General features: G+C 40.6%; 1 protein-coding gene across 2 annotated transcripts; it reads right to left on the bottom strand.

Moving 5' to 3' along the window:
* Nucleotides 1-6,770: 6,770 nt before the first annotated feature.
* mrps23 (mitochondrial ribosomal protein S23) lies at nt 6,771-16,963 on the bottom strand. 2 transcript variants are annotated; one of them, XM_037120029.1, is made up of 6 exons: nt 16,795-16,963; nt 12,004-12,183; nt 11,046-11,123; nt 10,469-10,592; nt 8,011-8,167; nt 6,771-6,979 (listed from the first exon to the last, which is right to left on the bottom strand). In XM_037120029.1, the coding sequence occupies exons 1-5, from the start codon at nt 16,836-16,838 to the stop codon at nt 8,042-8,044; spliced, it is 552 nt and encodes a 183-aa protein (XP_036975924.1). In that variant the 5' UTR covers nt 16,839-16,963; the 3' UTR covers nt 6,771-6,979; nt 8,011-8,041. The 2 variants fall into 2 exon arrangements, with proteins under 2 accessions (XP_036975924.1, XP_036975915.1); XM_037120020.1 differs by lacking the exon at nt 6,771-6,979 and having other exon boundaries at nt 7,565-8,167.
* Nucleotides 16,964-17,321: the final 358 nt, after the last annotated feature.

A 17,321-nucleotide genomic window follows, 5' to 3' on the forward strand; every position in this document is an offset into this window, starting at 1 on the left:
TTTGTATGAATACAGCTCCCAGGTCCCTCCTTCTTCCTCTCTGCTGCGCTGCAGCCCGGCCTTTAAAGCCCTCCCCACAGAGGAGCCTGCTGTGCATGAGCAGGCTTGTAACCATGGTAACAGAGGAAGCCAGATAACCAAGATGTCACATTCAAAATAACAACAACAAAATAAGCCTTGATTGTTCTATTTCTGATCAGTACAACTAAATTACAGTGACTAGTGCCTCCCGCTGAGTCACTGTAGATATCCCGAGTAACAAACAATATTTCTCACATCGTGGTAGATGGAGTTACAAGCTAATCCGGCGCAATTCCATGCTGCCTTTCTGAAGCATGACTGACATTATTTCTCCAAAACAATTCAACCTCTTCAGAGTGAGTATTACTGTAACCACCACCTCCTCCGCCTTGTGGTTAAAACAATAGAATGAAACATATTTCAAGCATGGTTCCTTACTTGTCCAGCAGAAAAGCGGCCAATTCTGCATCACTCTTGAGACCTTACAAATCTCCACCTCTGAAATGACCCTCCGATATTTATCCTAGATTCTTTCTGAAACAATCCAATTATTTCTATTATATATATACACACACACACATATATATATATATATATATATACATACATATACACACACACACACACACACACACACACACACACACACAGATATATATATACACACACACACACATAAAGAATATAATATGAACTCACCTTAATGTAACATTCAGCCTCCCAAAATAAATCCTTACAAAATTGCCTTTGCTATGTACTTTGGCTATTTCAATTCTTAAGCATCGATGAAATGAGTCCTGTTGAGCATGGCGAGAGAGAATGGGCTTACCAAACAAAATGAGCCACTCATTCTGAAACCGCCGCTGTGCTATGAAGCTACAAAGGCTGGCAATGTACAGTTTAACAAAGATTTGAAAACACAGCTGGGGGCGGTCCTTCTCTGAACAGCCGGGAACAGTCAAACAAAAAGCATATGGAACATGCTAGCAAGGGTAAAACAATGCAGGCATATGGAAAGTTTCTGTATTCAGCCAGCTAGGAAAGTACAAGTTAAACGATGAATACATTATTCAACCTTTCCTTTCCTTATCCAGATGGTGCCTTAAGTACAAGGCAATGATAGCAGGTTTCAGCAAGTCCAAGTGTAGCTCTCTCTCTCACATAAGGTGGCTCAATTAATGGAAAAATCCTGGATAAAGTCAGTCAGAATATATGTAAAATATATTATATAGGACAGACTCATATTTGTTACTGAGTAGGTTACAGAAAAGTTACATCCAGGAATCCAGTCAACCTTTAGGACGATAAACCATAGTAAATATAAAACAATATAGCTGGGCTAGGGGTATTTTGATCGCAAGTTTTGGGACAGACCACACATCAGCTGATACTAACCACAGATCAAAAGGACAAATTTAAACTGAATTGTCATATAGTTGTTGTAAAATAACCATTACAATTATGACAAATTTTAAACAAAATGGAAAGTTATCTCTTAACTGTCAAATGAGACAAATATATGTCATCAATTTGGGGGAACATTTTGTATCCCTCTTTGTACTGAGATTTTTGTGCCCTGAAACTCAGTCCTGCTGTATGTAAAGCACTGCTGTAAGCTATTAGCTCCATTAACTGTAAGCTGTTGGAGCTCTGTTGTTTTGAGCCCAATAGCTTGGGAGCTGTATTGTCCCCCACAGAACAAGTACCTATCATGAACAGTCAATCCTAAATGATAAAATGAACAGACTACTTCTCACTACAACAAATATGTTGTACTGGTTAAACCAAGAGGGCACTTAAAATCCATATTGATACTGATAAGAGAAGAGCCAGTGAACTGTCAGCAGCTGGTGAGCAGCAGAGTCCTATGGTGTGAGGGGCTGTGGCTTTTAAGCTACCCATTTTGGGTCCAGGTTGTGTTAAAAATGGCATCTGTTTAAAAAAAGAGGATGTAGTGTAAAATGCTGTTCCAGTGTTAAATTTAACACTATGTACACACGCAATGTAAGGCTATCATGTTTATGTCTGTGGTCATGCTAATCTGGCTGCTAGTTGATGCCTGTGCTCCTGGTGGCCACATCTCTTGGATGACAACTGGTTATTTTGTTGTTGTTTTTTTCATTTAGAATGATCAAATTACATTTTATTCACTTGTTGTTTGTAAAATATGATCCTACATAGTGGACATGTCCCAGTAGTGGACATGTCCCAGTAGGTAAGGTATGTGGCATGGCCTGAGAGGCAGCAACACACACATCTTCCACTGTGATGATTGTGACACCTTGTAACAGGCCCTCTGACAGCAGCTTTCCTGTTACAGAGTAAGCCAAGGTGGCAGCCTCCGATATCCACTTTGAAAAGTGCTCTTTGCCTGCTGTCTGGGACTCAAACAAGTGAGTTGGCATTTCCATGTCCAAGTAATGGACACAGTGGGTGTAGGAATCCAATCAATGTGTGAACCACAGTTAAAAAAAATCCTAAAACATTCATTGGCTAGAAAATTCTTTACTTCCATGAAGTGAATGTAGCTTGCATGATGTTAGTAGGAACCTTATAAATAAAGACACAGTAAAAACAAATCATGAGAATTATACCACTACCATTATCATCAACAGTATTAGTAGTAAGTAACAATGCTAACAATGATGATTATTCATACAAAATAGACATACTATATTTGATTATTTAATTAGAAATAGAAGAATGTAGGTAGTAAGTTGATACAATATTAATAAAAAAACATTTTCTTAAGAAAATGTGTGTGATTGCTACATCTGCATTGAGCGATGCATACAATAATCAATGTCCTATAAGTGGTACATTTGTAAAAAATAAAATAAAATAAAATTACAACTTCAGCCAGACTTTAGTTTTTCATCTGTCTGTTTCATGTTTTCTCCTCACTAACTCTCATGTCATTTCAGACCCTGCCTCTCCCCCCTGCTCTGCATTACCTGTTGGTTTGATCCACCTGATCTGCTCCACCCCCTTACTCACCTGCTCCTCATCAGCTAATCAGCCCCCTCAGTATTTATACTATTTATATTTATACTTAGCCTGTTCCCTCAGTTCTTTGCCAGATTGTCTAGTGTGTCTACCTAGCTCTCCAGCGTTCTGTATTTTTGAATCTGATCCTGTCTGCTTGTGATTCGACCTGCCTTTTGGACTTTGGACTCTCCCTCTTGCCTGCTCCCTTTGGATTTGTTTGCCTCGCTGACTGACTACCTGGTTTGACCCTCACTTGAAATTAAACATATTCTTTTGCAACTGAACTGTTTTCTTTGTGTCATGCTATTGGGTTCCTGCCTGCCATTTTGTGAAGCCTGATAGAACAATCAGCCCAAAAGAATGAACCCAGCCGACACGGAGAACATAAAGCAAGAACTGGCAGCACAAGCTGCTGCTCTACACCAGCAGGAGAAACGCTTCACCGCTATGGAGGTGGCTTTCCAGGAGTCTTCTGCACACCACAATCAACATCTGGAGACTCTGACTAGTCAACTCCAGCATCTCATGCAGGTCAGGCAAACGCCAGCTGTTCCACCACCGACCAGTACTTCTGTTCCTGCCGTTTCAGAACCCCGTTTGAATGCTCTTGAGCGCTTTTCAGGAGCCCCAGGTTCCTGCCACTCTGTGCTCATTGACTTTTGAACTACAGCCTCTCACATATCCCACTGAGAGTGGCGTTTATGATCACCCAGCTTACTGGGCGTGCTCGGGAATGGGGCACCGCTGAGTGGGACAAGCAGTCGGCTCTTTGCTCTTCTGTGACTGCATTCTCTGAGGGTCTACGGAAGGTGTTTGACCATGCTACTCCTGGTCGAGAGGCTGCTCGTGGACTGTTTAACTTGGTTAACTTGGGAGCCAGAGAGTGACTGATTATTCCATTGAATTCCGTACACTGGCTGCGGAGAGTGACTGGAACTCTTCTTCCCTGGCCGATGCTTTCTACAACGGACTCTCTGATGACATCAAAGACGAGCTGGCAGCTCGGGACCCTCCGACAGATTTAGACGCTCTCATCGCCACGGCTATCCGCATCGATGGACGTTTCCAGGAGAGGAGACGAGAGAGAGCACTGACCCGTACTCCCAGAAGTCTTCCCCGGCCTCCAGTGTCACCTTCACCTTTAATGCTTTCTCCTCCTGCAAGTGCCCCTAGCGACCCAGTTGAGCCCATGCAACTTGGCCGAACCAGGCTGTCAGCTGCCGAACGACAGCGGCGCCAAAGGGAGAACTGCTGCATGTACTGTGGACAGGGAGGTAATTACGTGTCTTCCTGTCCAGTAAAAGACAGAGCTCACCAGGAATCCAGAGGGCGCTGGTGAGCCGCATCAGGAACTTTGAAACGCCCTCTTGGTCACGGCTTCATGCCCAGCTCAACTGGAATGGACAATCGCACACAGTCTCTGTCCTCATTGACTCCGGGGCTGACACTAACCTTCTGGATCGTGATCTTGCCATGCAGCAGGGTATTAATCAGGAACCCTTAGTTGAGCCTATCAAGGCTACTGCTCTGGATGGGCATCTTCTCTGCACAGTAACCCACCGCACTGTTCCTGTTCATCTGGGCATATCAGGTAACCACACTGAATCACTTACCTTTCATCTGATAAACGCTCCTCAGCAGCCAGTCATCCTGGGGTTTCCTTGGTCAATAAAACAACACAATGGAGTGAACACTGTCATGCGGTCTGTCTGAAATCTGCCTCTTTACCTGTCTTCAACACCTCTCATGCTAATGAGTTCCTAGATCTCACTAATGTCCCATCCGAATACCATGACTTAAAGGAGGTGTTTAACAAAGTACGGGCCATCTCGCTTCCCCCACTCCGCCCGTATGATTGTGCTATTGACCTCCTCCCTGGCTCATCACCACCAAGGGGGAGACTCTTCTCTCTGTCAGCTCCTGAAACCAAGGTGATGGATGAATACATTAACAACGCACTGGCAGCAGGCATCATCCGTCCCTCTTCGTCTCCTGCTGGAGCTGGATTTTTCTTCGTGGACAAAAAGGACAAATCTCTCCGGCCCTGCATTGATTACCGTGGTCTGAATGACATCACCATTAAAAACAGGTACCCCCTCCCACTCATCTCTTCTGCATTTGAACTGTTGCAAGGGGCTTCTGTGTTTACCAAGCTTGATCTGAGGAACGCCTATCACCTTGTGCGCATTCGGGAGGGTGATGAGTGGAAAACGGCTTTTAATACCCCAAGGGGCCACTACGAGTACCTGGTTATGCCTTTCAGACTCACTAATGCTCCGGCAGTATTCCAGGCCTTGGTGAACGATGTGCTCAGGGATTTCCTCAATATATTTGTGTTCGTATATCTGGATGACATCCTCATCTTTTCTAAGTCCGAACAGGAACATCTGCAGCATGTTCGAGAGACTCCTGCCATTTTGTGAAGCCTGATACTACTTTGCTTTCCTATCATAGTCAGCCAAATTTGATTTGTACTATAGCACCACCTTGAAGTGAATGGCATCACCTTTCACAGCAACGGGGGAGAAAGATATCTGATGATACCACCCAAAATTGGTGTTGATAGAATCATGCATTACAGAGATGCATCAGCATGTTTTTAATGGTCAAAATGTGGTACTGTTGATACAATGCTTTATTATGTTGCGCACAAGCTCATGGAGAACTCATGTTCAAAGTTTCATCTTGATGACAACAGATTTGGAGGAATATCGTACTTTAACCCTGTGGGTAGATTAGTATAATATTTTGTATACTCATGCAGTGTGGTTGCACCAGCATCCCCATATTTGATACTAATCAGATTTAGTATTGATGGCCTGTCAAGCATATCAGGCTACACCCTCAAAAGTTTGATACCCAGTTACAGACAGTGACTGATATAAAAAAACATAACTCAATTCCTGTTGAGGCTCATCTAAATATGATATAAAATTTGGTGAATACCTGATGTAATGTTTTAATAGAGGGGGAAAAAGGTAGGACATTGCCAAAATTAGTTTCCAGCTTTAAATGGGTGTGGATGACAGGTTGGACTGGACAGCAAACATGGAAGCTGTACACAGGAAAGGACAGAGCCGTCTGTACTTCCTGAGAAGGGTGGGGTCCTTCAACATATGCAAAAAACTGCTGCAGATGTTTTACCAGTCTGTGGTGGCCAGCGTCCTCTTCTACGCTGTGGTTTGCTGGGGAGGAAGCAGCAAGAAGAGGGACGCTGCCCGACTGGACAGACTGGTGAGGAGAGCTGGCTCAGTGGTGGGCACAGAGCTGGACTCTCTGGTGACTGTGGCAGAGAGAAGGACCCTGGACAAACTGCTGTCCATACTGGACAACACCCACCACCCTCTGCACAACACCTTCAGCAGGCAGAGGAGTGTGTTCAGTGGCAGACTGCTGTCTCAATCCTGCTCCACCAACAGACACAATAACTCTTTCGTCCCCCTGGCCATCAGGCTGTACAACAGCTCGCAGTGATGTCAGGAAGCACAATAGACAATGGACAAATGCACTCAAAAGCACTCATCTTTTATAGCCCAATTTAATTTAATTGTACACCGTCCCCTGTCCCCTTAATACTTTTTACCTCTATGTCACTTTATATTTTTAATATCACTTTATATTTTTAATATAGCTCATAGAGGTATTAAATGTATAAAACACTTCTTCAGTCACTTTATGTAAATAGTTACAGTTGTACAAAACATTTTTATTCCTCATTTTTACTACAGTTGTACAAAACATTTTTATTCCACATTTTTATTTCTACTGTTTCTTTGATATTGCATGTATGTTCAATGTTTGTTATTGCTACTGGATGCTTGAATTTCCTCCGGGATCAATAAAATATCTATCTATCTATCATACTTCAATATGACATGCACATTTTCATGGAGGATACGTGCCGAGTTTCATCTCCTTGAAGACAACAGAATTGTTGGAATATCATGTTATGTTGTTGCTGTAGCACCCCCTAGGAATAGAGCAGACACATTTCACCACATTTTATCAAATTTATTGACAGATGCCTGATGGTACCACCTTAAACTAGTCACAAGGTGAAAGATGATAAATTTGGCCGATACTTTAACATTCCTAATGACCAAGCATAACAACACTGGTGTGTACTATTATCTTTAAAGGTAGAAAGTGGACCCTATGTCCACAGGGTCAATTGTAATTGCAGACAGGAAAACTGTTGTTTTGTATTCCCTAAAATTACCTTTTTAGTCCAATATGTTTCTAATTTTGTGAAATGACAGATGACTAATTTTGAGTTGTGATCACTTGTGAACTCTACATGTTACAGATTTGCTCTGTCTTTCTAATCCTAGTGTCTGCCAGTGGAAATCTGGAGCACTGGGCCAGTATCTGAAAGGGTGGGTGGGTGGGTAGGTGGGTGGGTGGGTAGGTAGGTAGGTAGGTAGGTAGGTAGGTAGGTAGGTAGGTAGGTGGGTAGGTAGGTGGGTAGGTAGGTGGGTGGGTGGGTGGGTGGGTGGATTGGTCGATCGATAGATCGATGGATAGATAGATAGAACACGATAATGTGGAAAGAAAGGATTGATTATGGAAAGTGTTGATTACACTCACCAATTTATTTGAGAGGTTTTGCTTTGAACATAGACAACTGGACATAAAGACTGATGATGCTCCAGCCATGCAGTGACATAAGTTCCTCATTCTACTCAATGTATGCCTCTGATGGTAAGCATTAACAGTTACTTTAATATCACAATTAACTTCCACACTGTTATAGAATAACACCAATACATGTAAGGACAGCTTCCATTTTTTGCCCAATTTGTAGCTGTTTTGATGCTTTAGGGACAATATCTGGTGGTGTAGTGGACTGTAAAAATGTGTACTTAAGTGACCAGAAATCATGAAGCTGGGATGCAAACCCGTTGTCAAGACTTGGTGGTTGAAATAAAACCATTATCTAAAGATAATCTTCATGTAGAGAGGAAAATAGAACAACAGCTTCTACAAGTCCTGAATCTGCACCTTATCAGATAGTCCTTCAGCCATTAACAGTCTATGGTGTTTGGGTATGCATGGTGCACCCCATCTTCTCCTCACTGGAAGCGTTGACTGACTGCTGCTCTGCCAACATGTCCGTTAGCTTCAACTCAAGCACTGGATCCCTGGATTCTGCTGAAACCTGCAGGATAAAAAAAGTGCTGGGATTCAAAGATTTCAAAACTGTCATATGTGGATATATGTTTTGTCACAACTGGGGACATATGCATATGTGTGCGCCCAAAATTATCTGATGCCTTTTCCCAGATACAAACTGGTATAAAAGAAGACTGTAGAGTGAGAAGGCACCTTCCTCACACATACTTCAGACCCTGCATACATAAGGTTTTCTAGAGATAGCAGCAGGTGAAATTATGAGGTGGACATAAGGGGAGACATAATCTTAAATTAAATCGTTAAATCGTTAACGCTGTTAACCATGCATTTGGCCTGTGAACTGTTTGTCATTTTGGCATGGAAAATACATCACAGTTTGTTAAACGTTAGGGGTGGGCGAGGCAGCAAATTTTGGTGTTGATCCGATACCAAGTAATTGTAGGGTCAGTATTGCTGATACTTGAAAATTCCTGATCATTGAATGATTTTGTACTTTTGCCTTTAATTAGCTGATCATGATTATGATAATAATAATAATAATAAGACATGACAAAGATTTTAGCCAAATAAGAACATAATATTTAACATAATTAAATCTATAACCTATCTGCATGTAGCCTAAATGGGAATACTAATGTTCCTTCAACAGATACACAAAAGGGTTATTATATTCTGCCATATTAGTACTTCGGACTGAACCTGAGTGAGCGGAGAGACTGTGTGTTCTGACCAGTGGCGCCTGGTGACTGAAAACATTGGGGAGGACAGGAGGAACCCTTTTATACAAGTCAACTACTTATCCCTACTTTATTATATTCAATGAAAATTAAGCAATAAAACAATGATCTCTCTCTCTCTCTCTCTCTCTCTCTCTCTCTCTCTCTCTCTCTCTCTCTCTCTCAACTCAAAATGCTTTTCAGTATCTTGTGTGGCCCCCACGAGCTTGTATGCATGCTTGACAATGTCGCGGCATGCTCCAAATGAGACGCCTGACTCCCAATACACAATGAATGACTTCCGGGATCATTTTCCTCTTAATGTGCCTTTGGTCTGAACGTACAGAGGCAGAAAGAGCACTGCGCATAAGGACTGAGAGAGATGCTGCGATCACACAAACTCTGTGAAGAAATACAAGTGATTTGCTGAACTTATAGAAGAGAAACTACAACAAAAATATCTATCTCATCTCGCTAGTATCAATCTGATATCAATACTCACCTTGGTATTGATACTATCGATATTTGGATCGATCCGCACACCCCTATTAAACGTGTTGAATGCTGCAGTGCGTGTTTATTAGCCGTTGCTAGCTGGTCTTGTCTGTTACTGCTGGAAGCTGCCCTGCTCGATTATAGCAAAACACTCACCAAAATGCAACCTAGGCTTTTTTTGTGAATGTACCTGATTCAAACCTTCGCGTAAAAGCATAATTATGACGCAAAAGGCACTTATTTACCATATTTCGTTTTCGGGTCAAACTCATTTTCAATGGGACATGGAACATGGAGGAGAGTTAAGGTGGACCAAGCCCAAAGCTTAGTTCCATATAAATGCACGGACAATTTGTTGTTTGTTGTTAGCGAAAAACAATATTGACCTTGAAGTTGGAAAAGGAGCCTCATATAAGAAACAATACTAAAATCAAAAGCTGGAAAAGTCACATGAGATACTGCGTGGATAGTTGTTGCCGGATTACAGTAGTGTTCCACTTTAACTCTCTTCCATGTTACGGCACATTCTGAGACTCATACTTCTCGGCTGGCAGGACAGCGGCCAGCAGAACAAGCAACTGCTAAGGTGAGCTGTTCAAAAACTCTCTTTTTAGTAAACTCTGTGTGCACAAACAATGTTCTCAATGCCCTATCCCTGGTGATACTACAAGCAAAGTTTCATGTTGTGTTGAGCCTTCTTAGTGTTTTAAAAATAGTGATTTTGATGCTATTGTAAAAACTTTTGGAAAAATAAAAAGGCTGCAGATGATTTCTTATTTTCCAGTTGTGTCTCATATTGTATTTCAGCAGATTAAGGACCCCAATTAATAGTTTGGCACACAATAAACTGGACTTTAAAAAAAAAATGGTCCCCCCTTTTCTATTCAATCAATCAATAATCAATCTTCAGTCAATTCTTTTCCAATAGAAAATCAATTATGAATCAGATCGTACACCCAGAAATTGAAAATTGAATCAAATCGTGGGTTTGCCACACCCCTATTTGAAATAGTGTTGCTTTAAGTTCAATAATTTAGCAACAAAGATTGATGATTTCACGAACAACATGAGTTTGGAATGAGAGCTCCTAGGTAGCAGTCCTGGTCAGTACTTACAGAACGAGCTCCTCTCCTTCTCAGCACGATGCCCTCTGTAAGTAAAGCCTTTCCTGTCTCCTCAAACACAGCAGCGTCATCCAGCTCATTGCTGCTCTTGATCTCTGTGTACTTGTCTACAAACCTGCAGGATCAATGACAGAATAACAACAATTAGGAAACACTGTATAAATAAAATGTTTCATGTATTTTGCAACATAGTGTACAATCCAGATTTTTTTTGTGTGTTTTTTTACTAAACTTTAAAATAACATTTGAAATTCCAAAAACCATCTCCTCTACCACATAATTTAGATGACACATGAAATTTAAAGCCCCTCTTGTCTTCTGGCATTTGTTTTCATGCTTTTATATGATCTCATTTATATATATATATATATATATATATATATATATATATATATATATATATATATATATATATATATATATATATATATATATATATATATATATATATATATATATATATATATATATATATATATATATATATATATATATATATATATACATATATATATATATACACATATATATACATAAAATACTGCTTTAACCAGAAGTGAAAACATACCTCTGACACGTAGAAACAAAGTTTGGTTTGGACAGATCAAAAGGCAGAGGACCCGTCCCATAATGCTCATAGAACTTCCTGAAAGGCAAAGTCATAGGCGAATTGAGCCTGAAAAAACATCTTATACAATTTTTGTTTCTGACATGAAAACAGCTGATTTCTATCCAGGCATATTTTATATGTTGTTATTTGTAATTTGTTTTATAGATAATTTAACTTATGAGAAGGTGTATATAGCCTGTATGACTATGACTGTATGGCACTGTAAACATCACAAAAAGAGCTTGTGCTCTTTGAAAGACATATTGTGTTCAATCTTTCATCTGTATTGTGTGATTCTTCATTAATCTGTAATTACCACATTGCTGTTCATGCTTGCTTGCTTCTACAAAGGTTTACAAAGGTGCTTAGGAAGAAGTGGGCATCAACCTTACTCCAGCAATGATGATGTTCAGTACAGAGAGAGACAAACTCTGAGAGAGAACTGAGGTCTGTCTTTCTTGATATAATTTCTCTTCAACTGGGCACAGTTCTCCAGTAGTGCTGCCACTGTGGGCCATTAGTGCCTCTCGGGTATCAGCAGGCACTACAGTCAATCCATAAACCGTTCTAAAAAAAACACCAGTGAGCTATCTTAAAAAAAACAAACAAAAAGGCTGCCAAATTAAACCGTTTTCAATAAATTCAGGTGCCAGGACAGGTGAATCTGGGCAAATCTATGTTTGAAAATTCCCGGACGTGAAGTCACTTTTTCTTTTATTACAGCTAAATTGCAGCACATCTGCAAGTCAGTGTAACAATCAAAAGTGAATATCAGTGGAGAGTAAAAAATAAAACCTCTCAAACCAGACCACGTCGCACTAAATGAAATATCACTAACAAATAACAAAGCACTTTTGATCCATGTGTTACTTTCACAATGATGGTATGGAAACACTTTTGTGAGAACTTGACTTACGCTCTAATGTCATCCTCCTTGTAGAAGACCTCAGGCACAGTCTCCCGTTTCTTGGTACAGGGTCTAGTATGTGGCTTCACATGTAGTGGGACCCTCTTTGGTGGAAAAGCCTCATATACATCATACCAGATGGGTTTTTCTGGCAGCCTTATGACACCAGAGTGCATCAGATTGCGAACCCTGTCAATTAAGCCAATACACAACTGATGATTAAAGTGGCATTTGACAACAGAGTCATTATTTCTAAATCTAAAATGTATATGTTGATAAATAAGAACACATTTTTTGTGCAGTCTCATACAAATAGAGCAAAATTCACTTCTTAAGACTTTTCATTGAGCTCTATTGTACACACCAAGATCTTAATCTTAAATCTTGCAGACCTTCCTAGGCCATACGTTCCACCAGCAGCATGTGGTTGTTGTGCATTGTCTCTTCACTAGAACGCATTCACATATTACTAATAACTTTAAACTGCTACCTTTCTTGTTAAGTATTAAATCTTAAAAAAAAACAAAAAAAAAAACAAAACAAAACAAAAAAAAAACATCAGTGATGAGGAGAAGGACATTACTTCAAGTTACTTTATTAATACCCAATGGTAGGTTTTGTTTGCAGTAGTAGAGTCCTTATACACACTTATGGAAAAAACATACAGGCACAATCACACATCATCCAATTCTGAACATTTTATGACTGCATCCCTGTGATGGCATCAGCGCTCATTTATGCAGTCGTTTGCTGGGGAGGTAGCAGTCCTGAATTGTCCACTGGACTCCATAGGGGTAGTGGCTGAGAGGAGGATGTGTTACCCAAGCTGACGTCAGTCAGGGGCCCTTTTTACTCAAGAGAAGATGCATCATCTCCGGAGCATTGGTTCGACAGTTCTCCCCAAATGGAGATTCACACAGAGCGAAGCATCTCTGCCTTAAAGACGAGCTGTTGTGTTATTCACACAGAAGGCTGGCACTGCGGCTCCTCAAGAGGCATGACAGCACACATCATGATGATGATATCAGTGTGTTTTTTAAGGTGTTTCCCCATTGTCCTCCTGCCAGTCTAAACCCATGGACAGTTTATAATCATATGGATGCTATCAGAATGTGTAGAGATTCAGATCCTGACCCACCAAACATCCTGGAAAGTGACGAAGTCACGTTTTTTAAACTGGAAGCTGTCTGACTCCCTCACTCGTAGGGACAGAGGCTGTTTTCCGGGGCAAATTTCATTGAAATCTCGGTCCGGAGGGCTGGCGGACGTGGTGATTTATTTTCATCACAAACACTGGGTGAATTAAAGTTTTTTGCCTTTGACAGACACTGTTTTTTGTGTAGAAATGTGACAAAGAGTTGGTAGGGCAGGCGCTTCTCCACGTACAGCTGTGGCATTTTTTGCCAAAGACAGTTACAGTTACTGCGTTACATTTGCTTGGTCATGTAAGGAAATTTCTTTATTGAGTTGAGTGAGGGACCTGTGCAGTTATCAGACTGTACAACTGACACACCCTCAATACTTGAAGCCGGCTTATCCATTCACACTGGTTCGGCTTGCCAATAATGCGGCCCCGATACTACCTCCAGAGGCGGATCAGCGCCGGAGCGAAATTTCATCCCTTGCTGCCTCCGAGAGATTCACACGTAGGCGGGAATTCGTGCACTAATGCCACATCCAAACAGCAGTGTGAATGGGGTTAGTGACAACACCTCTCACCCCCTGCGTCAGGCTGTGGAAGCCTTGAGCAGCTTTTTGAGCAGTAAACTCTTACAAACAGTGTGTACAAAGAAGCGCCAGACTGTTTAAGTCAATTACCACCTGATCAATCATTTTCCACTCAACTGTTTTTGTAAATATCTCATTGTTTTTGTAAATATGTTGTGTTTTTTAAATTCATTGTTTATTAGCTTTATGCATATACAGTATACTGAAACACAATCTATGACAAACTGATCATTTGTCCTCCTTGTATCATCATGGCAGCTACCCTTGAGCAGATGAATTATATACCTTGTTAACAGCTGATCAGCTGCGCAGTTGAGCTCACCCTTGCAGCCTCAATTTTAACCGTACACCTGCTCCTGACCAGTCGTAAGATTTCTTACCAATCTTAGCAAGAAGAAGACTTAGGCCCAGGTGCCTCAACTGGCAGGTCAGGTCAGACTCAGAATGCCAAATTACAACACCAGGTGTAATCCCTGTTGGTGCAACACGCCAAAGAATCAGCCCATCTAAACATATACACACACATCCATAAAACTGGAGTGAAACTTACATGTGATCTTGCCTCTGACAACCCTGTGGATAACAGCTGTCTTGCGTGGTCAACTGGTGACCCATAACCAGATGATCATGATCATACCAGTGTATATTTTCGTTATGATATGATTTTTTAATATACCGCCATACCGCTGTATTTGATTGCACAACGTTTCAAACCGGACCCGCTTGTTGTTGTAGCATCAAGCTACTAATGGTCGCTACTTTTAAATTAAAAGCCCCCCCCAAGAACCCAGTTCTAAACTCCAATACTAAAATGATCTATTTTCCCCCCTGTGTCTTCCTTGGCATTGTTTCAATAATATTTGCAACTGAACACGCTGTGGTTCAAGGCCTACAGGGGCACTTGAAATTCACCAATAACAGAAGATCAGACGGAGCATGCATAAATTACATTGAGTACATTCTTCCATCTGTTGATATGGGGCTTCACCTTAAGGTATTAAGGTGAAATGTTTTCCAAGCATGATCTCTAAGAAGTCTAAGTTTTTCTCCTCTAATTGCACTCCAACTTTAAATAAAAAATAATTTGTTTGGGTAACAACAAGCTTTGAAACAATACCAAAAATTGTACAACATGTTCACATTCAAAGAAAATATGTTCCACCGTTTCAATGTCACTCTCGCAAAATCCACACAAATTATTATCCCAAGCCTGAGAACTGATTGATGGAATCTAATATATTGGGAATTTCTCTTTCATTTTTTAAAAATAATGTTGGATCGTCTGCAAATTGACTAATTATAATATGTCTTTCTATCGACACGCAAAGTAAGCACAAGGGCAGTATTCTCTGATTTTTCCACCCTGAAATCGCGTTTCAAATAAGTGCGTATACAGGTACTGCGTATCTTTTTAGCAAACTCTGTGTCCACAAACAATGTTCTCAATGCTCATGTTCATGTGTAGAGACCCTGGTGATACTATGAGCAAAGTTTCATGTTGTGTCTACTCTTCTTAGTGTTTTATAAATAGCAATTTTGATGCTAACATAGAATTTGCCCTGTGCACTCTCATTGAAAATGAGCTTCACCCGAAAACGAAAATACTTTAAATCTTGTGCCTATTTTGTCATAATTACGCTTTTACACGAAAGTTTGAGTCATATACATTCACATAAAAAATCCTAGCTTGCATTTTGGCAAGAGTTTCACTCAATTAACGTCAGAGTGTTGCGACAATGGCAGTCGGGCATCATCGGGGGCATTGAACTGGGGGGAAATGTGGGACTGATTACCAGGGTCCCAGTGGGGGAGGGGGCTCATGAAAGGCCTGAAATAAAAATGTAGTTTTTACTTCATTTTCTATTTCTAAGTTATTCGTGTCATAACTAACTTAACATTGGCAGAATAAATCGGATTAGAGACTTTACTCTGTATAAAAAAAATAGTGGAGGCCCCTCTCACCGCATTAAAATACACAATGGTTCAGTCCACCCTGCAGCTGCAGGAGCAGAAGATGTGTCTCCAAACAGCTTAACGAGCTGAGTGGCTGCTGTAAAAACAGGTCAAATTTGGAGCGATATTTAGCTCCTTTCCCAGTAAGCTAGTATGACATGTTTGGTGTCAGTGGATTCATTCCAATTTCAAGATTTCTATGATGCTTATGGCTTAAATAAGTCTTAAAAACTGAGCCCGTGACGGCTTTCAGAAGATAGTAATGTCATTTTCAGAGGGTTAAAAGAGAGTTATAAAATAAAAATAGCCTACAATCCCTATTTATTTCAGAATGATTTCATGTATTAAAAACAGTTCTGAAATAAAAAGAGAATATGTACCTGTATATATAATATAGTTCAAATTCAGCTATCACTACAATAGAGTGTTTGGTCAGTAGTTTGGGACTCTCACCTTCCTGCTGTGCAGTGGGAACAGAGGAGAACATTCCTGCTGCATGCAGACTGTGTGACTCAATACAACTCTCAGTACAATCAGAGAAATGTTTACATTTTCTGGAAATCATTAGATTAAATCGCATCAACCATATAGCCTCATATGTATTTTCACACCCCAAATCCAAAGCCACCACCTGTGAGTCTACAGTTGTGGAGATAAATTAGACCTGCATGTGGGACTACAGGGGAGACAGTGAGCAGTAACCACCTAACTGTCATGTTGTTCTTTTCACTAATATGGGAATGGTAGTCATAAATATCATTAAAATACATAGTTTTATATAAAACGGCATCCTTTTTTGCCATCTTATACAAGCGCCCAATTAGATTTCTTTTCACGGGGCCCAAAATCCCTGGCAGCGCCCCTGGGCATCATGGCGCTGATATCGATGAACACAGCTCCTGGTCCAAACGCTGCTGCAGGGACAAACTATTTGCTTCAAGATAAGTTGTTGCCGAAAGCCGCTAACCCTCATTATGAACGATTAATTAACAAGTAAGCCATCTGGTGAATCGTTATTATTGCGTTTGATCAGATGACTTTCCAAAGTGTCACTAGGATATCCTTGAAGCCGAGTTAATACTCTGCCGCTGCCGCGGCTAACAGGCGGTGTTCACTTACCGGCTAAACACAGTCCCAAACCTCTCGAGCCTGCTGCCAGCCATTTGGCATTGATTAATCGACGACAGTAGCACAGACGTTACACTGTAATGCGGTTGCTTTCTTCTTCTTCTTCTTCTTCTTCTTCTTCCTCTTCTTCTTCTTCGTCTTCTTCTTCTTCTTCTTCTTCTTCTTCTTCTTCTTCTTTTGGTGTTCTTGGCAAACAGCTTTTACGTGCGCATTACCGCCACCTTTTGAGCTGGAGTGTTGTGCTGTGAAAGGATCAGTAACATAAAAAAAAAAAAAAATCAAATAAATAAACAAGGAAACATAAAATTATAATAATAGCAGTAAAAAAAAAAAAAAAAAAAATTTTTATTCTTTCATTAAGTCCGGTCTTTTCTAACCCTAAGAAAAAAGTATTGCCCTTCCCCTACGTGCCCTGAATTCAGTCATTTGATTTGCTCCCTACTGAGTCTGGCTTTTAGAATCCACCTTTAACACTGATACTTAGGGCAATTTATAATCACATGCTCAACTGTTTCTTG

This window comes from Acanthopagrus latus, chromosome 2 (assembly GCF_904848185.1).
Source record: "Acanthopagrus latus isolate v.2019 chromosome 2, fAcaLat1.1, whole genome shotgun sequence".
Lineage (NCBI taxonomy): Eukaryota > Metazoa > Chordata > Actinopteri > Spariformes > Sparidae > Acanthopagrus > Acanthopagrus latus.

Excerpts from the sequence above, each read along its gene's own strand:
- mrps23 (XM_037120029.1), bottom strand. The coding sequence starts at position 16,838 with ATGGCTGGCAGCAGGCTCGAGAGGTTTGGGACTGTGTTTAGCCG. Across the intron at positions 12,184-16,794 it reads TTTGGGACTGTGTTTAGCCG|GGTTCGCAATCTGATGCACT; the intron begins GTAAGTGAACAC and ends CTTAATTGACAG. Across the intron at positions 10,593-11,045 it reads TTTGTTTCTACGTGTCAGAG|GTTTGTAGACAAGTACACAG; the intron begins GTATGTTTTCAC and ends TTGATCCTGCAG.